Source organism: Micrasema longulum, unplaced genomic scaffold (genome assembly GCF_059751315.1).
Source record: "Micrasema longulum isolate JH-2025_06_02 unplaced genomic scaffold, ASM5975131v1 h1tg000334l, whole genome shotgun sequence".
Taxonomy (NCBI): domain Eukaryota; kingdom Metazoa; phylum Arthropoda; class Insecta; order Trichoptera; family Brachycentridae; genus Micrasema; species Micrasema longulum.
In genome coordinates, this window is record NW_028277538.1 from 702327 (window position 1) to 723560 (window position 21234).

The 21234-nt window shown below is 35.5% G+C and overlaps 2 protein-coding genes across 2 annotated transcripts; one reads left to right on the forward strand and one right to left on the reverse strand.

Annotated features, from left to right (window-relative positions):
- Positions 1–1098: 1098 nt before the first annotated feature.
- Nup62 (nucleoporin 62) lies at positions 1099–5610 on the reverse strand. Its single transcript, XM_088225180.1, has 2 exons — positions 5324–5610; positions 1099–3249 (listed from the first exon to the last, which is right to left on the reverse strand). The coding sequence occupies exons 1-2, from the start codon at positions 5391–5393 to the stop codon at positions 1358–1360; spliced, it is 1962 nt and encodes a 653-aa protein (XP_088081306.1). The 5' UTR covers positions 5394–5610; the 3' UTR covers positions 1099–1357.
- A 2056-nt stretch (positions 5611–7666) lies between these two features.
- Hat1 (histone acetyltransferase 1) lies at positions 7667–20192 on the forward strand. Its single transcript, XM_088225181.1, has 9 exons — positions 7667–7885; positions 8038–8096; positions 8195–8364; positions 10751–10922; positions 11685–11841; positions 11982–12147; positions 12603–12751; positions 15040–15208; positions 17816–20192. Exons 1-9 carry the CDS (start codon positions 7872–7874, stop codon positions 17978–17980), a joined length of 1221 nt encoding a protein of 406 aa, XP_088081307.1. The 5' UTR covers positions 7667–7871; the 3' UTR covers positions 17981–20192.
- Positions 20193–21234: the final 1042 nt, after the last annotated feature.

Below are 21234 nucleotides of genomic sequence, written 5' to 3' on the forward strand. Positions count from 1 at the left end.
TGTGAAGATCCTCAACTCTTCCCGCGCCATCTCAGGCAGAACCTGATCATCGTAGCCATGATCTATAGGGTAGCGCTCCGCTGGATGAGGAAGTGAGAAATAGGCTTCCACTTCCTGATAAAATCTGTCCTGCGGCAAGTCTTGCAAGGTGAGGTTCTTCTTCACCTCATCCCTCTGCAAGCTCCCTGATCCTCAGATCGAGTGGCATGAATCCACTTAAGACTTGTGCTGATACTAAGGAGATTGTTCTGTATCCCTCACATGACCTGATGGCTATTTGTTGTTGTCTGCGTCCACTCACACGCTTGAGGCTTACGGGATCAGAGGCTCTAAAGCGCCTTTGTACATTTGCTTCATAACCTCCAGCGACATAACCCATGTAGACTTGGCGGCTCTCACGAGTTTATTTGTAATGCCTGCGGCTTTTTTACCACCACTGTCAACGTGTTTGGACCAATTCAGGTTGCGATCTATGGTAAGACCCAAAACCTTAATGTGGTCCACATAGTTCAACTGGACTCCGTGCATATGAATGGCTCGCTGGCGGTCCTTTCTTCTAGTTATAAACATCGGCAAATTGTAGTTTGGCTTTTGAGCCCCATATTGTGACAATCATCAGCGCATTGTCTGTCATCCTCTCAAGTTCTGTTGTATTTTCTGCCACGGCAGTCAAGAGAAGGTCGTCCGCAAATGCTTTTAGTTCGACTCCCCCACCACAAGTCTTTCTGAATTACATCATCTAAGATGTAATTCCAGAAGCTCCAGGATCCCTGAACGCATCCTTTGGTCGTTACCTTTTCGAGGGTGGCATTGAAGTGTGACAATAGAACTTTCCTTTGTTGATGATAGCTCTTCACTAGCAAGAACAAGTTTCGAGGGCTTTGTCAATTCAGCGATATGCAAGCGTTTCGTAAAATGTAATTTAACTGGTATTTCTTGAAAATATAACATTAACTGATATATTAAATGCAGTACCCAATGTGTCACAAGATAAAGAAACCCGTCCTGAGTCCTGACTAGACATTAAATTTCTATTTCTTTCTTTGTTGTAGTTGTACTTACCCAAAACTTTGTCAATTCATTAATTCAATAAAACGCTTTCTTTTCCATTAAATTTATTTATAAAGAAAATACAAGATACAAACAATGTTGGAAGAAATAATAAAATAAGAATGGTTAACAAAATGTTTCTTTTTTGGGTGAAACCGTGTGTGTTGGATTTGTTCTGACGTTTCGGCTACCATTGCAGGAGCCGAAACGTCGGAACAAATTCAACATACACAGTTTCCCCCAAAAAAGAAACATATTGATAACAGTGACCGTGAAAACCTTGGCACATATTTAAGAATGGTTAACATTAATTATATGTGAGATAAAAAGATCTCTCATTATCTCTTCTCACAATGTTATGCATAGCGGATAGTTGCTCCAACTTACTGGAAATCTGTGCAGTAGAAGAATCTATCCATTGCATGGATGACATGTGAGCATTTAGAATCTTGCCAATCTGCACAATAGGATCGTTAGTATCATCACTTCGATGTGACTCATTAAGATGCTCAATAATTTCCTTTAAATCTTCAGACATCTGTTTCAATTGGGTGTCGACACTATCAGCTAGTTGGTATGTTTGTTCTCTATCGGGATCTGTGATTGTTACATTTCCCAATTCCTTTTCTAGTGGAATTAGTAGTTCCTCTAACTCTCTCTGTTGCCCAATAATAAAATCCATTTCATGATCTAAGCTCTGTTGCTCTGCTCGGGCATTTTGTAACATTTCATTAAGTTCGACAATCTTATCACCATTTGCGATTAGCAGCTTATCCCAAGCATTAATCTGAGTTGCTTGATTAATAAAAACTTTTTCAGAGTCTTCTAACTCCAAACTCCATTTATTGATACTCTCTTCCAGTTGAGCAAAGTTCATTGACTGTATAGCAGATGGAGCCGAAGCTGTACTGGTAGTTGCGCTAGTAGTGAGTGTAGCCGCAGCAGTTGTAGATGTGCTACTAGGTAGCTGAAACCCAGTGATGGTAGGCAGGGAACTGGTTATTACAGTACTGAGAGGTGGAGCGGAAGTAGTGGGGGGAACTGTTAAGGTGGTCGCCGTCGGGGCTGGAGCTGAGGGAAGACTACTGGCTACTGTGGATGCCAAGGAGGCAATACCCGCAATTGGAGGTTTCTGTGCAGGCGGCTGGGAAGAGATTGGCAATTGAAATCCAGAAAATGCTGTAGTGCTAGGTGCTGTAGTAATTGCTGAGGTTGCAGGAGGCAGAGCGGTACTAGATGCAGAAGGGGTGGCGGTACTAGGTGCCAAAAAACCACCGGCAAAGGGTTTAGAGCCAAAACCAGCGGTTGTAGAGGTAGGGGCACTAGCAGGCTGAGCTGATACTGGTGGTTGAACTGGCGTTGGCAAGCTTAGGCCTGTATTGGCAGCTGGCGCTGACTGCTGGACCGCTCCCAGAGAAAATCCTTTGGAAGGCGCAGCAGTTGAAACTACCGGTTGTCCAAATGATAATCCAACAGAAGTCGGAGTAGATCCAAAACTTAACGAAGGTGCTGCGGTTGAAACAGAAGGCAAACCAAAAGACAGAGGAGCAGCGGTATTTGTGGGAGCGGAGGTTTGACCGAAGGAAATAGGGTTTGAGATGACGGGGGTCTGACTGAAGCTTAGGTTTGGTGTAGCAGCAGAGAGCGGTGCAGCAGGGAGAGCTACCGCAGGAACTGATGTTTGACCAAATGCCGGAGGAGCCGAACTAAAACTAAAAGCGGGAGCTGGAGCCAAAGTTGCTACTGGCACACCAAAACTCGAAGATGCAGAAGGAGGTGAAGTTGCACTCTGGCCAAATGTCAAACCACCGGAACCCCCTCCCCAGTTGATAGTTGAAGCAGTAGTTGTTGGTTTATTTGCAAAAGAAAATGAACTCAAAGAGACAGGTTGCACGAAACTTCCCGGTGAGGCGACATTAGAAGGAACAGCAGGTTGAGCGGGGGAAGTCACCGCAAACGGGGACTGGTTCGGATTGGCTGGAGGTGATGTAAAGCTGAAGCCGGAGGTGGCGGGGGCGGGAGCGGCGCCCGCTGGAGCCCCAAAGCTGAGACCGCTGCCAAATGGAGACGCTGTAGGAGCAGTTGTGTTCGGTGCCCCAAAAGAGAAACCCGAAGGGCTTGGGGATGCCCCGAATGCGGGCGCTGGATTTGGAGCTGCAGCCCCACCGGGAGAACCGAATGAGAACCCAGTAGGTTTATCTGGAAAAATAAATAAATAAAATCAAAAAGTTGTCAAACATTTATTTTATTTTATTGATTTCTTAAGTTAGTTTATATTACAATTAGTATATAAACTAATATTTACACTTACTTCAATTACATATCTATTTGCATCATCTTACAGTAAACATAACATTTCTTTTTAAATTCGTTCAAACTATTTTCATTCTTCATACATTCGGGCATCTCTTCATACATTTTTTAATTGTTCTGTTTCTTTTAACAATGGCAGTCTTATTCTATTCTATATTTACGATTTTTTTTTTATTCAACACTATCTAAGAGGCAACTCGGGTTTAGGTTCTCCTGAGGCATGCGTAGCATTTGTCCGAGCCAAGTCCACCTCCAGGGGTCCTTCTTTAAGACGCTCGGTAGGAGGCTGCAGCGTCTATTCTCGGACTTGGACGTTGGTTATAAAATCGAACCACCTTATGCCTAATATTCTCCTCAAGCACTTACTCTCAAAACTAAGAAGTTTGGTGTTCTGAGCTTTGGTAAGGTGCCAAGATTTGCACCCATATAGGAGTACTGGCATTAGACAAGAGTTTAATAATCGGCATTTCATTTCGGCAATCGAGTATAGACTAGAGTTCCAGACAACACGCACCATGTTAAAAGTTGCTCCAGCAATTCCTAGGCGGGTTGCGAGCTCTTTGTGCTGTGCATGCTTCCATCCTCAGTTATGTGAGCTCCCAAGTATTGAAAGCTGTCTAAATCTGAATCTTTGTGTGGAAGTAGACTTGAGAGTGGCTCGATTATTTGGGAACCATATGAGTTGAAGTACTCTCTTATGGTGGAGAGGGTTCAGAAGAAATTTCTTCAGTTTCTCTACATGAAGGAGTGCGGATATTATCCATAGCTTTATCCCACTGAGTTTCTCCAGGGTATGCTCAGTTACAGCAGTTTGAAGACCAGAAGGAATGTGTATTTGACTGCATATTTCTTTCGATTGCTGCGCGGTATTATAGACAACCCTGAAATTATGCGGAGCATTAGCTTTTATGTTCCGGATAATTACCTTAGACAGCGTCGACATAGACTGTTCCACATTCCAATATAAAGGACCAACCGGCCAATAGTTAAGCCTGTTGGAAGGGCTATCTCTATATTGAACAATATTACTTTTGACATTGACATTTTTCGCGTCTCTATGGGAGTTTTTCATTACAAGATTCTCTTACTTTTTTAACAAAATATTATTCGCAAGATATTATGCATACCTACGTGTTATTTATATATACATACCTAATTTTACAGACTTTTTATTTTCATTATTTCTATATGTATGAGTTAAGGTACCCTATTTTGTAATGTACATATAAATGAATAAATAAAATTGTAATAATTATTGTTTTATGAATGAGTTATTAAACATTCGCATTCGCCTACCATACTTGAGGTTCCGGGTTCAGTTCCCGGAAAGGTTGACATGAAACATTTGTTTATAAAGGTGGTTTTCCACTGAAGTATTTCTGAAGAACCGGTACCTGAAGAGAAAAACTGCTCATCTTACCTTCCTGTAACAGGTAATCGAGCTACGCTAAATTTGATTTAACAATGCGGGACGTTATGCACCACTGGGTTTGGATAAGGATTACTACCATGCCCTAGGTCCTGGGTTTGATTTTTCGCAAAGCTAATAAGAATTATTTATAAAAATGGTGATTTTCACTGACTGTATTATTTTATAGTCCCCAATCTGAATATGAAATGTAATATTTATCATCTTGCCTGTGAAGGCGAATATAGAATAGAAGGTGAACGCATGCATTAAGCAGATAGGGAAATTAAGATAATGTAGAAATGCGAAGAGAAAAATCATCAGATAAAGCCATTGACCTTCCTATTGTAATTTTCAAATAAAATAAATAGTTTCTAATGTTTCAATCTCGATCACAAATGCGCGCGCAAACTATTGACAACCTAAGGTTTCAATAGATAGGGTCGTGATGCCAATGGATATAACCTATAAAATCGCTATCAGAATTTCGAACTAACGGATTCGCTTTTAAAAACATTTAAAATTCTAAATCTAAATAGGCATTTTAAATACCTGAAGCTTGTGCAGCGGTTCCAAATGTCAACCCCGCAGTAGTTTGAGGAGTTCCAAAAGAAAAGCTCATTTTGAAACTTAGGGCTGCGAAGTGTTAATTTAAAATAAAAAAGTTTAAATAATAAATTAATAACTGATCAACGAATAAGTGGAATCTATTCCATGCTTTGACAATATGATAAAAATTATTTTAATGTTAAAGTAGCTAAAAAATGCGTATTTTTATTTCAAACGTCACAATTCCCAATGTCACTAAACAGTAAAACGCGCAACGCACCACAAACAAACCAGGCAATGAGAATCATAGACAAACGAACCCATAGACTTCCGTATAGTAATAACGGTTTTTTTATGTGATATAATTTTAGAAGCTACTACTACCATCACGCCATTTCCCCGTAGGAGTTGGCAGAGAGGATAAACCACCACACGTGTCTTTTCTGACGTGCATTCCTTGCTTATTCCACATTCATACATGTTGTCATATATGCCCTTCGGTTGTGTCTCTTCTGCTCTTTCATTTATTGTAAACAAGCTTCCCAGATACACAAACCCTTATACTTATTCAAGAACTCATTGTGTACATTTTGAGACGTAACATGAATAAATTATTTATTTATTCATTTTACTTGTTAAACAAACAGTGTGTACAAAAATATTGCCAATTTATTTGTATATTAGTGTAAGAAACCTATGCACACACTGAAAGAAATGTTTACACTTAATCCAATAATTTAAATTATGATCAATATAATAAATGTGAAAGAAACAAAATGAAAAAATATGTATATAATAACAAAGTTAAATATCTGCTTCTCTAAAAATTTCTAAAATTTTTGCCCTATATTTACATTGTCACAAAAAATATCAGCCTCGGCAAATATATTGTTAAATTGGTCGCATATTTTAGGTACTGTGGATTGTTTAAAATAGTTTGTTGACGCGTTTCCAGTACAAAACAAGAGATTTTGTCTTGTCAGTCTAGATGGCACACGGAATAGAAGTCTTCCAAGTAGGTTAGGAGAGTCAATTTTATTATTTATTAATTTGAATAAAAATAACTGGTCTAACAATATTCTTCGATTTTTAAGAGAGTTTATTCCATGGTACTACATACTTTCAGCATGATTAGAGAAGTTAATGTTTAACCGGTATCCGACCTGCTTAAAAAAAATTGTTGGATACTTTCTAGTCTATTAATACTTACATTATAGTAAGGTGACCAAATAAGAGTCCAGTATTCTAGCTGGGGACCAACTATTCTGGCTGTTTTGTAGAGTTTTTCATATGTCTCTGCATGTTTAAATGGTTTCGATACTCGCATAATAAGTCCGACCATTTTGTATGTTTTTTCAGGACTGATTTAATATGAATATTAAACATTCGTTTCGTATCAATCATAACACCTAAGTTGCGAATTTGACTATCTGTTATAGAGATCGGGGTATTATTGAAACAGCAAGGAAAGCTGATCGTCGATTATTAAGAATTGTGAAGAATCATAATGCCTCTGTATATTTTGTTTTTATTCGATTCAATCACCATAGGGAAAAATAATGGGAAGTGTGGAGAGTATAATTTTATAAAAATTTTGGATTTACAATTTTAAAATTATTGAACAAGTAGTGCTTTAATTTTCAACACGTTAAAACAATATTTTTTACTGAATAAGGAAAGAAGCACATGAAAAACAAGGTTGTCTACTGCGTGATAATAATTATAATGAATCATTAAAGAAAACGGAGTAAAACTTTATTAAATCTAGAAAAATAGAAATTAATTTCTCAGTCTGCGTTGTTTTTATGTAGAATAATAGCTCAAACCAAAAAGATTAGAATAAACAAACATTTTGGATCAAATAAAAAATGTCTACGTTTCACGGGATGAAATTAAAAAAATCACACCCTTAAAGATTTTTCGAACCATCGAGATAATTATTTTTAGTGAAATGGAAATAATTTTTAAATAATAGTTTAAAAAACCGATTCCTTATTTTTTAGTTTTATATTAGGTCGAATTTCACTAGAACGTCACTGCGCGATGGGTCGCAGCTACCTGTCGGTACCTTTCCTGTTTTTTTTTCAAAATTAAGATCATATTTGAATAGGTACCGTACGTCCAAAGACGGCAAAAAAAAACTAAGTGTTTTTTGAGTTTTTTGATGGTCTTTGCTTCCATGAGAAACAATTTATCAAAAAAGCCAAACGATAGAAACACGCTTATAGTAATAATATCTATATTTTGTAAAAAAAATCTCCGCTCTAGGAAAAAAATATGAAATACCTACATTTGAATGAAGAAAAGTCACACTAAAAACCTGCACATAAAGTGTAGCACTTTTTCATAAATATATTATGGCAACCCCAAATAAAGCAGCTGTCAATTTTTACTCCCAAATAATTATTTTTAAAAACGTTGTCTTTGATTTTTTGTTGTAATTTGCAATGTTCGCAACGTTCGCGTTTTGTTTTCGCAAAAACTGAATTATTAAATTTAGTGCTTTTTATTACACATTTTTACATTGACAACAAGAAGAAACCGACTGATCATGTCTTCCAACATGTAATAAATAAATTGATTTATCTTTATTTTCTCCGAATTGAGATTACAAACGTCGAATATTTTGGCGGCAATTTTACGGATTCTTTTTTCATTCAAGTCTTCGCGAATGTGCCAGAATAACATAAGAATTTTATTTAATTTTTATATTTTAGGATGGACGCCCTTTCCCATTTGGTCGTTGATGCAAATACCGTACTAGAATTCAAACTAGGTAAGCGATCTCATTTATCGTTCGATTCTGACTTCACGGGGTACTCGATCTTTTGTCGCTTCTCTAACGAAGTAATATATTATTTTTGTTCGTTTCAGTCCGTTCTCCGGAAGATTTAGAAGATGACAGTACTTCCTTCGGCCCGGAAATGTGTCATCAAGTATTCGGGGACAGTGAGAATATATTTGGATATACGGACTTACACATACGCCTTTACTACACAGCGGCTTCGCTACAAACATATTTAGGAATAAGCTACACAGAAAAGGTAAAATATGCCCCCTAAAATATTATTGTCACAAGGCCCGAAGTGTCGCAATCAAATAATTCAGTTTTTGTGCAAAAGATATGAAAAAATATGAATCCATTTCTTTGTTCTGTTTTTACTCTGTCACTCAACGTCACCTGTACATGGGAGAGTATGGATACTACCCATTGCAGTTCTCATCATTGTTCCTTTTTGGTATGCTCGGTATCGCAAGTTTGCGGGCCAGAAGGAGCATTGTAATGTAATGTATTTATTTAGATAGTTGTACAAATAAAATTTGATCACCTAGTTATACTTTAACTAATAAACAATATTATACACGACACCTCGCCGTGTGTATAGTTGAACTGTAGATGAGGATGGCGGGTCGGCAGTGATATCCTCCAAAAGGGCAGGCGGCGGAGTCGAAGGCGAATAGGGCGTAATTCCAATAAAACATTTTTAGTCTTAATTTATACACACTATTTATTTATTTTATTATTTACAAAAAACATACAGGTTTTATCAACTCATTTGTACTGTGTCGCGGTCGGACAGGGTGCGAGACAGCATACATAAGCCGCAAGAGAGAGTGAGAAGGGGTCGGGCTGCCCCGGATTAAATCGTAGCGCGCCCTCTCATTGGCGGGACATTTTTATATTTTATCTTTACATTATAACTTTGAAGCTAAATAACTCCCTCGGTATATATTTCACATATGAATTAAGTATGTATGCATCATCCCCGTGTCTTAATCAATGCGTAGATAACACGGGAAAAGATCCTACATACTGATTAAAAAGGTGACACACGTTTTAGTAGGATTTGGTGAGGCCTAGTACCTCACAATCCTATACATATTTGTGGCTAGAGTCTCGATATTCTAACGTCTGCCCGACAAGTGACATAATTAACCATTTTTATCAAAGGTGCAGCTCATTAGATTACAAAGTCGAGACTCCTAGCCCAAATAAACATAAAAAACCAACAGATAAAAACTTCATAAAAACACTTGTACTGGTTTTTCTTATTCGAGCGCCGCGTGTAGCCCTAGCGACGACTCGAAAAGCTTCAGCCGCTATCGGGAGCCTTTTTCCCGTGCAGCTATCATCTCCTTCTATGAGCTCGAACAAGGGCCGCCAGGCTTGATGTTACATTTTTAATGATCGTACCAAGGGATCTATCTGCTTCTTGTCAATTTTGTTTGTTATTATTAGACGCATGTTTCCCGCTTAAAATTTCTGATTATTATTATTTTACTTTGATTAAGATGTCAGATAAACTTGTGTATTACTTTTGATATTTAAGTAATTTTACGTGAAACAGGAAAAAAAGTGTCCTTTATATTTTTAAATGATCGTAGATAGGTAGCCTTATATTATACACAAATTGTTCCATAATAAAAAGTTAAATTTCGGCACTTGATCTTCACATATAAACATATTTGAACAGTTTTAACAGAAGCACAGTTATAAAATCACGAGAGTTTGTGGCGTTTAAATATATTTTGGTTAGAACAAAGCGTTGAATATAATAATGTGTATTGAACAATGCTTCAAATTGATTATCTTTTGAAGCTATATAGTGACTTTACTAACTCAATGTTTACAACAATTAAACACATATTTTTTAATTTTAAGCTTAAGTTGGAGAAAGGGGAAAGAAAGGAAGGAGAGAGAGGAGAGAGCCTGTTCGGAGGCTGGGCGTAGAATTCTAGTTTAAAAAACCCTTTTAAATAAATATTTTATATCAATCGTGTCAGGAATCGAACCCGAGACCTCTTGCATGGTAGGCAAACGGGCTGACCATTACACCACGAGGCCAACTAAAATATATGTATATACTAATCATACAAAATATCTCTCTCGGCTCGGGACACCCCGGTGAGGGAAAATTATCTTAATTGTAAAAATAGTAATACGTAAATTGTAAAAGAACAAATAAATAAAATATACGTTTAATGTAATTGGCAGTCGTGTTGTATTGTGTATTTAATCAAACAAATAAATAAATAAACTAGTCAACCATTTAAAAACCTTTGATGATTTCTTCAAGAAAGTACAACGAAGTAAATGTACTGTTAGTACTGGACTAGTGTTTTTGACTCGATGGCTGCCCTCGGGTAAATGTTCTGAATACATAGTTGTGTAATGCCATTCTTGATAGTGAATAATCTTTGTTACAATTTTAAAAATATTTTGTCATCATATTTAAAAAAAATAATTATGATACAGTATATATTAGACAGTTATTTATTTTTACACAAGAAAACCTACCACTATTGTTATTTTTTAGTATGCCCTTATTTATATGGTGCTGTGTGTAACATATTCCTCGTGTGAAAAAGGTTTCAGAGTATTTTTTATTATTAAAATGTATTATTTTGACGTGTATTGTTTCTTTTAAGGTGGACCCCGCCCAGTTCGACGGTGTGAAGCCGGACGATATAGCAGGGAAGTTGTCGGAGGTTCTCGCCCCCAACTTCATAACCAACTCGGAAGACTTCGTCAAGAGTCTGGCCAAGGAAGATACCTTCGTACCTTACGGAACACTGGTTCACTCTTTTTCTCTTCCAAACGGTAATATAATTCATTTTAATATTTATATTTGTATACAAATCAACTAACCGAATGTTTTTTAAAGAATATGGTAAAAGATTGGACTGCTTTTATTCTTCATCATCACGATCATACTTTTGTCCACCCCTGATGGTGCACAAAATACTGTATAGATATTCCAAATGCATCATAATTTGGATCATTTGCTACTGTAATCAGTCTCACGCTTTGGATGCCAGTCCAGGGACTATGAATCATTCTAGTGAAAAATAGCTTTTTCGATCGAACCCGAGACCTCTTGCGTAGTAGGCAAACCTCCCTGACCACTTCACCACGGGGCCGATAGTAAATGATCAAAACATCCTAATCACTGATGACAAATTACTGACAAGCGCGTATATCAAATTGACGACATCCAGGGAAATAGTATACCACCTCGAGTCTCCACTAGGAAGTCAAGTGAACACTGGACAATTACTATATATAAGTAATAGCATCCATAGTTACTCTGTTTATTTATACATATCAATGCACAATATCATTTATTTCTGTCACCTCCGACTGGGTAAGAGCTCTCGTGCATCTACATGGATTAATTCCTTTTTTTTTTCTTAGTGTAAATATATTTTAAATGTTTTAATACTTTACTATGTGCTACCTAGTAGCCATCCCCGCAGTATGTCTTGTTTGCCTATTTTATGCACTTAATTATTTGAGAAGAAAAAAATTATAATTATTTTTTATGTTTATCAAAATGTGTACACGCTGGTTAAATTACTACAGAAGGTGTTCCCGAGAGAAAGTTCGAGGTGTATTATTGTGAAACCAGCACTCCCGGCTTCCTCGCCTTCCACACTCGCCTGCAGACCTTCCTCCTGTGGTACGTGGACGCCGCCTCCTTCATCGATGTCGACGACGACCAGTGGACATTCTTCATCCTGTGAGTCCTCGCTAGTCTTTACGTTATCCACTGAGAATTTGTTCCTAGCTAAAGCTAAAGCATTTTTGGGCACTTATTTTGAAATGTCAAATATCGCAATAGGAAAGTGCTCGATGACATTCTAAATGCGATGATTGCAGATACGAGCGGTACACGGGGAGCGACGGTCAGGTGCGACGAGGTGTGGCTGGCATGTGCACGGTGTATCGCTACTACGCCTACCCCTTCCACACACGGCCGCGCATCTCGCAGGCCCTCGTTCTGCCTCCCTTCCAGCGCATGGGGCTAGGGGCGCAGCTCCTGCAGGTCGGAAAGAGAATCTATCTTATTAATTCCCCTTCTCAGTGATGTGTAGCTAGTACACATTGCTCAACCCCCCTTTTTAAGACGGGTGTTAAAAAAACAGTAAAACCCCCGTTTTACGTTTTTCAAGGGAGCAACAAAAAAAAAGTGTTAAACCGAGGAAAACGCTCAAGTGAGGAAATGAAAAACTGAAGAAAAATTATAAAAATTGACATAATTGGGGATATATATAAATAGTGTTTCGTATTGTTAAAATGTTGATTGGGGGGATATTTGAATGAGAATGTATGGAAAAAAATGGGACCTAAACATTTCGGCGTAAAAAGCGGGAAAACGTAAAATTGAGGAATGTAAAAACGAGGTTTTACTGCAAAATTCAGTGTAATTAACAATGGAAGCCACAAAAGTTTGGAAAATCCACTCCTTGAATGTATGATTTATATTTCTTTCTTGTATAGGCCGTGTACTCCCACTACATCCCGCAGAGCAGCGTAGTGGACATCACAGTGGAGGATCCTTCCGAGGACTTCCAGAGGATCCGAGATTACGTGGACGTCCAGAACTGTGAGCACCTTCCCTCCTACCACCGCAACAATATAGTCAACGGGTGAGTGCCATAATACTCTTCTTATTCCACTCTATATTACTGTAACACACCGGGATTAGTCTCTAGCTAACTAATACTGTATTTACAATATTATTATTTTGTTACTTATCGACGGTCCCAAACAAATGTATCGTATTTTAATAGACACATGTTTGGCAATTCTACAATATCTGATAGCCTCTTAAAAAAATATATTAAGCTTTGTTTTTGCTCTTCTGTAAACCTCGCAAAATGCGAATTCTATATGTATTTAATTTGCTAATGTATCCGAAATAAAACAAGTTTATTAGATTATAATTCTACTTTATTTTTTATAAAATATACAAAGGGTATATTGTGACGCGTTTCGTCTTGTTAGGACATTTTCAAACAAACTAACTTAAATATTTACAAAGTTTCCTTGTATACTAAAAATAATTGCCACCGGGTGGAAAGCAAGTAATTCTTGGGATTAATGTGGGATTGATGACAATAAAGCTTCCAGTTATGACCCCTTAATTGGTGTTGGAATTTAATTGATATATCTCCGTGGAGGGGGCAATCATATTAATCATTTAGTTTCTTTAAAATTTCAATTTTATTTATTCATATATATGTACATTACAAAATAAAGTACCTTAATTAATATATATAGAAATAATAGAATCAAAAAGTTAACAAAATTAGGTTTATATAAAACTATACATAATATCTTGAGAATAATATGCTAAAGAATTAAGAGAATCTTGTAACGAACTCCCTCAGAGACTTGAAAAATGACATTGTCCAAAGAAATATTGTGCAAAATATAGATAGCCCTTCCAACAGGCATAGCCATCGGCGGGTCGGTCTGTGGAACAGTCTATATTAAGGCTGTAGTCTGGTAAAACGAACGCAAAATTAGGAATTTGCCATTTTAAAACAAATGTTTTTTTTAAATCGCGTAATAAAAAAAAATTAAAAAACAAATTAGATAAAAACAATTATTTTTTATAGGTATTTCTGTTAAAAAGTATACTTAAAAATTTTATGTAACTAAAATATAATTACTTTTAGTCCGGCAGATTACGCCATTTCAAATTTAGACTGAACTTAGGTATCTGGGATCTCAATAAAGACTAAGTATTGAACTAAAATTAGTTGTAATAATTTGAAGATAATAAATTGAACATGAAAGTAGCTGAAGCGAAATTTTAATTTATTGTTTTTGAAAAGAAATACAAGCATTTTAAATCACATACATTTTTGTGACAATTCCCTTTATTTCTATGTAAAATTATGCCTTCTCTTGTACTAAAAATTATTGTTTTTATCTAATTTATGTTTTTTTATTATTTTATTATAGCGCGATTAAAAAAAAACATTTGTTTTAAAATGGCAAAATTGTATGATTTCCTAATTTTGCATTCGTTTTACCAGACTACAGCCTTAATGTTGTGTAGGTAATTATCCGGGACACAAAAGTTAAAGCTTGAATTGTCAATAATACTGCTCAACAATCGAAAGAAATGCATTGTTAAATTCAAAATCCTTCTGGTCTTCAAACTGTTGTAAACTCTCTTCCGTCGTTCTTGCGATGATGTAACCTAGTGCTTTCGTGGTAGGCCATCCTTTTGAGTAATTAGGGGATTTTCATAGCACATCTTTGTACTTTTTCCAGTAGCTCGATGTCTTTAGCGAAGTACTTGGAGTCCATACTTGGTATTTATATTCCAATAGTGTTACGGTATATAATAAGTTCCCGTATGAAGAGCACAGTTCTGTGTGCAAAATAGAACCAGAACCCTGGACCGGCCGCTAGTCCAGGGGCTATAAAATATTGCTGCATTTGATAAATATTTCACATTGTAACAGGAACAATTGAAGGTAAGATACCAAGAGGGCTGTCTCCTACAAAACGGACTGATCAAGTAAAGGAATTAACGGAGTCCTCACTGAACACTACCCTCAATTTGGCCCAGAACCGGGAGGAATGCAGACGTATCATACACCTCGCTCCTGGTGTCATCGAAGACCGCAATGCTCAGCATTGAGCAAGGTAACGAGAGAAAAGATTTCACATTGATCCTGCGGAACCGGATTCTGCGAACACGTGGCAGGCAAACGCAGTAACCAGTACACCAAGAGGCTGACTAATTTTTACTTCGCTTCCTTTTACAATATTTATACCCGAGGGAAAAGGACGGAGTGGAAAACAGTCATCCGATGTTCTGGTTCTGTTTCTCACACAGACCGGTGGTTTTTATCCGCCCAAACGAAACTAAAAAAATAGTCAATTGATCTTAAAATGGATTGTTATCATATGCCAGGTTCAGTAAGGAGATGGCGAGCCAAGCGCAGAGCAAGTTCAAGATAAACAGTAAACAGGCGCGCCGTGTGTACGAGATCCTCAGGCTAAAGTACACGAACACGTCGGATTCCGCCCAATACCAGAACTACCGACTGGACATCAAGAACCGACTCAATGCACCCTTCCAGGTATTTATATCTGTTTCTTTTACGAGGTAAACAAACCGCACTTATCAGTGTATAAAAAACCTCAACTTTGGTAAATCTATCGTCATATTCACCACTCCTGCCGCAATTAAATTAGTTATCCTTTCCATTGAATGGCCATCCCCTGAATTCTCTTCTTTTTGATTTCTATTCATCTTTACTTTATTTCCTATTTCTTTTTATAATTATTAACATATTAGTGAAATAATTATGATTCTATTTTATGTCAATTGCTATGTGCTTTATTTATTTTTTAACTAAATATTGTAAGAGCCCTCTGGGCGTTTATAAATAAGTAAATACTGCTCGCATATTCTGTAACTGTAAAACCCCTCTCAACAAGTTCCAGTGCTAAATGAAACGGCGTTAAATGAGATCTAGAAAATAACAAATTTTAAACATTTAACATTTATTATTAGTACTAACATTTATCGGTTATAATATTTTTTTTAAACCCAAATATTTAAATTTTCAGACTATTTCCTAAAAGCCATAAATAACTTGTGCTGAAAAAATGAGAATCAACTTGTGGTAGAGTTAGATTAAAACCTCAGACTTTTGAACTGCGAGTCCACAGCACTACTACAAAATGTAAATGATTGTGTTATTATGTATTCCTCACTGGGAAATACCATGTCGAGGAATTTATTTTACAAGCTTTTTTGACAAAGAACAGTTAAAATATATATACATATATCCGAATCCCATTATTATAGACTAATTTATTGCTTATATTAATATGTATTCATAAAACATTCATGAAAATAAAGTAATATATTTGAGTAAAGAAATTAGGTATGAAATAGAGATCTGTATGCAAAGAAGAAGTGGTGTAGCGTTCTATCCTCTCTGCCCACCTCTACGGGGAAATGGTGGAATGGGTTGTATAATTTGTTATCAGTAGAAATGAATATTCGTAGGTACTTAATACTTTGTTATCAGCGTCATATGTTATAATCTAACACTTCAATATTATTTTCATTTATTATTCCGATTGCCTAGAAGATAATACATTATTACTTTTTGACCCCTTCCACTAATATTACAATCGAATCTTATTTATTCAACTTATGTGGAAAATATTTCATTTTCTTTGTTATAATAACGCTCATATACAGAATGTTCTTTAAACCCTGCCACATCCAAAACCACGATGATCAGTATGGGCAAGAAGACATATTAGCATATTTAAAAAAATATTTAGAACGAAGAAAATTTGTAAAATTAAATATTGGTAAAAAAACAAATGGTTGCTTACTTCTGCAGGAGAGAAGTGAGGGGGGTGCGGCCGTGCGGTTGGCGGTGTATCATACTCCCCCCTCCTCGTTTCTCCCCTGCAGAAGTAATAAACCATTTGTTTTTTTTCTATATTTTATTTTTTAAGATTTTAGTCATTCTAAAAATTTATTTTAATGTACCAATATGTCTTCTTGCTCATACTGATCATCGTGGTTTCGGATGTGACAGGGTTTAAAGAACACCCTGTAATACCTGCGTGAAAAACTTCAACGCTTATCAGTTCATGGTTTACTTCTTCGTTCTAATTCTCAAGGCTACTCTCTTAATACACATCCACAATTTCTCCTTCTTCTCTTACTCATATAGTGTCCATATGGTTCGACTGTGGAATCATTTCCCATCCACCATCATAGATGTTACTATAGTATCTCTTTAAATTATGTCTGAAGAAACATCTCATTTCTCTTCCTTAATCTCTTATCCTTTCCTCTTTTTTTCCTTTTTCCCATTGAGTAATAGTTTTGATTTATAGTAATTTATAAACAAATAAGTTTATTTCTGTTTTTATATATTTTTAGCTTTTTAATCTTTATTTCTATTGAATATGTTCTGTAACTTGAATTAAAAAATAAAACTATTATTTTATTGGTTGGTTGGAAGAAATTGTCATTTGGCAATAAGCCTGCCAATGTACAAATAACATTATGTACAAAAAGTTAAATTTAAAAATAATCATTTCAATTTTTAATTTTCATTAAAAATTATAACTTATATTGAAAATGACTTTTTTGACAAGCAGTGGAAATTATGAATAGTAAAAATATTAAAGTATGCATGTCAATATTAGTAAATGCCTGTAAATGGAATTTAGTAGTGTGTTGTGACCAGGGGTGAATCGTCCCAATAAACGATTATGCACAGCTTACCATTATATTTGACTTTTGATATTAATGTTTTATAGTAACTATGTTTATGGGAAAATAAATGAAATAATTGTTGAATATATAATATTAAAAATAACAAAAATGCCGCTGTGTAAATTGTCTATAATAATAAATCTACATTGGGAGGAAATCTACATTAGGTAAAAGTATGAAAAATTAATTTTACAGAAGAGCTAAAACGATATTTGAAAACATAATTATATGCTTGTGCTTGTGCGCATCCACCTTCGTCCTCATAATTCCTCCTATCATAGAATTTATGTAGAGAATTCAGCAATGTTATTTTACAAAATTGAACAGATATAAGAATTTAATAAATATATGTCGAATAAATTTTCAGACTGCCAATCTCAATTTTATTGTAATTATTTTTTATTCGATAAACACAAGTCGTATCGATTTACAGAAAAAGAAAAACGAGATGAAAAAACTGCAGAAGGTCCTGAAGCCCGAGGAATACGCAGCCGCCGTGTCCATGGCCGGGGTGGAGGAGGGCTTCCAGCGCCTCACCGGGCAGTACAAGGCCTTGGAAGAGTCGTACCGCAAAGTCCTCGACCGTCTCAACACGTAACTCCGCACCGACCCCTGTTCAAATCTCGCCCGGACCGCTGCCGACGCATAAACTCGTTGATTTAAAAATACTGTCAATGCGTATGTAGATATTTGTCTATAGATAAACAAAATAATTTTATACAAATAATGAGCAGTATAAATCAAACTTCTCGATTTAGTATTTCGAAAGTTTGAAACAAAAACTGTTCTCGAGGATGCCCATTTCATAACTAATCCATAAAGTTTGATTGATTCTTTGTATTAAAATTACTTTGTTTATTAGCTTTAATGTTTTCCATAGTATGTTGTTCTTGTTTTCTTTTCCTAATGATGAAAAGGGCACTGTGTTAGTTGTTTGCTAATTGCAGCAAATCTTAATAATTTTGTTATTTGTTCTTATTACTATTGTGGACCACAAAGGAACACGTTTTTTAAATACAGTCCACACGGTTATGTTGGGAAAAATGGGATCGGCTTACTGTTCGTGTTGACATTACTCGTTATGTCAGTTTTTTTTTTTTTGCCAATATAATTGCCATTATATTGTCATCATGGGGTAATTACTACCACATCTTTGTATCTTCCTCCATAAATCCTACAAATAGACGAGTCGTATTGCATTCGAATCATATTATAATGATTTGAACGCAAGACTTGTCTATTTGTAGCATTCATAGGGGAGGAAACAAAAATGTGTTTTCGCAAGTTAACTCGAAAATGCTGATTTCGAAGTTAACTATTTGCAGTCATTACCCCGCGATATAATACATACTGAACCATCAAATTAATAATAAACACTTACAAACATATTCATCACATGGAGTATCTAGAGGGGCCCTGCATAGAAAATTAAAAAATCTGAAAAACATTGTAAAAAAAATCCCCGAAACAAGCGTGTCATTCTCAAACTAGGAAAGAAGTTGCAAATTGTAATGAGGTCCCGAGCCAGTATTTTCGGAGTTCCCAAAGCTTGGATTTTTTACATGCAGCTTCAAGCATATGTGTGATCTTTTTTATTGTTGTCGGTGAAAACACCAATTAGGTTCTTAGACTTGTCATAAACTTGATCCGATCCTAGGACCCGATAGCATCGGTCCTTCAAGTTTGCGGCCTGTTTGGATTTTATTACTTAGGTTCTTATTTTGAAAATGTTATTAAACAATTTGAGGCTTTTTGCGCAATGAGGAAGCTCAGTGGTTTTAAAAAAAAAACTGTTGATAGACTATCAAACTAGGCCAAAAATTTTTATGTTCATGTATTGTATTATCATCCCTATGACTTTTTAAGTTTTGATATTTTGAAATTATTCCGCCCGTGACGTCACAAGTTGTCGTTGGCTCCCCGGAAACCGGAAATCTATCACGACACAATTGATCGGTTGTTCTAAACAGCTGTTGATCAGAACCTGTGGCGTTTTAAAGTAGTTCATTTTTATCAAAATGTATTTTTATTCATTTTTGAGAACCTTCGCTGCACAATTAAATGCTCTAATTTTTACCGCATGTAAGTAAACATTTTTTATATCCAAATTCCCGTAGCACTGAACATCCTCTTTGTTGACAATATTTTGTTTAGTATGCCCGAGAGGTACCTCGTTATAAAAGTGAATAAATGTATGGAGAAAACCATAAAATCGAATATCAAGCAATGTGTTGTAACCTAGTTGGACTGTAATAACTTAATTTTAATTTAAAATGAATGTAGAAAAAATCACCCTTCTGTAATCGTATTGAAAATTGAATTGCGTGCCTTTGTTGGTTTACAAATTGAGGAATGAGATTTATTTTATCGGTACTATTAATTTATAAATTTGTTGTTATTTCAATGTATAAAATATTCGCACAAAATAAGCAATGTATGAGCATTCTCTCGTGGTCTCAATATGATTTTGTAAAAATTATTTAGTATATTTTTATTTCTTTTAAGCGTGGAGAATTTTTGGTCATCGAATATACTATATATTCCAATTTTTCTTATCAATACTTAGGACAGTGAACTACTTTTGAAAAACACCTCAATTCTTGCGTAAATTAAGTTGAATTGAGGAGTAGAAGTTACGATTCAATTGAAAAAAAATACTGCATGTACTTTAACTATTCGCTTTCAAATGAAATGCGATTGTGTTTTTCATTTTTTCAATATTGTTTTCCTCTTTGTAATGTTAAATAATCGCTTTTTCAATCTATAATTTGATGTATATGTTCATATTGAATAAAACATTTATATATTTTTATTTCCGTGTATTTATTTGTTCTTGTCCTACTTTTTGACGCTAAGATTTTTCTGATCATATTTTTACTAGCAAATCAGCATCCAACTACAACCATAGTAATGTTTAAATGCAAAGCTATTACCTCTCTGAGCCAAATATTTTATTCGTTTTACAAATTTTATTAAAGTTATTTGTATACAAAATAAAAACTACCTACATATTTTATTTTACTGGTTTTAATTATGTTAATCACCATCATTTCCCTTTCCGCACCCAGTGGAGCATAAGACTTTGCATTTGAATTAAACACAGTGTAGTTTGACAATATTTATTTATTTGATTTATTTATGTATATGCCCAATGGGCATTTTAAAGGACATATTTATGCATAGAAAATTATTATAAAGGAAAGTAGAAAGACACAATGGTATATAGTAGACTAGGTGGGAGTGGAAGCGGGAGAGAGGTGTTTATAATTGAGTTTGATTCAGTGATCGTATGAAAGAAGACAACTTGTTATCAAAGAAATCAAGACTAGTATGTTTGTTGGCAGACCTACCAGTACCCTAATTCTGGGCATAGGAAAATAAAAACCATAGTTCTATGGTTATCGGTATGAAAGAGTAAGTTTTGTCTGAGGTTCTAGTTGGAATATTTAATTTTATTGAGCTCAGTAGTTAAGGCGTATCAAAGAGTGAGTTGAGAATTTTAAATAGGGCTAGAAGGTCGGATTTATTTCGACAGTCTTGAAGAGAAGATATATTTAAGCTAGTTTCTAACTCATTATACGTATATTGGTCTCTGGATAAGCCCAACCTCCAGCCTATTTTTTTTTTAAAATCGATGTTGAACTGATTCAATATTCTTGATGTGTAAAATCACAATATGGAGACCAGATAACAGAAGAATACTCTAGGTGCGGGCGAACTAGGGAACAGAAGAGAGTTTTAAGGGTATTGATATTTTTGAAGTCAGTTGTGCTTCTGTTAAAAAATCCAAATAGTTTTAAGGATTTATTGATAAAATGTTTAATTATGAATTGTAAAAGAAAGTTTAGTGTC

What these genes read in the sequence shown, in the direction of transcription:
- Nup62 (XM_088225180.1), bottom strand. Translation starts at nt 5,393, where the DNA reads ATGAGCTTTTCTTTTGGAACTCCTCAAACTACTGCGGGGTTGACATTT. An exon ending in AACCGCTGCACAAGCTTCAG is followed by an intron (nt 3,250 to 5,323) that starts GTATTTAAAATG and finishes TTATTTTTCCAG; the next exon opens with ATAAACCTACTGGGTTCTCA.
- Hat1 (XM_088225181.1), top strand. An exon ending in GAATAAGCTACACAGAAAAG is followed by an intron (nt 8,365 to 10,750) that starts GTAAAATATGCC and finishes GTTTCTTTTAAG; the next exon opens with GTGGACCCCGCCCAGTTCGA. An exon ending in CAGTGGACATTCTTCATCCT is followed by an intron (nt 11,842 to 11,981) that starts GTGAGTCCTCGC and finishes CGATGATTGCAG; the next exon opens with ATACGAGCGGTACACGGGGA.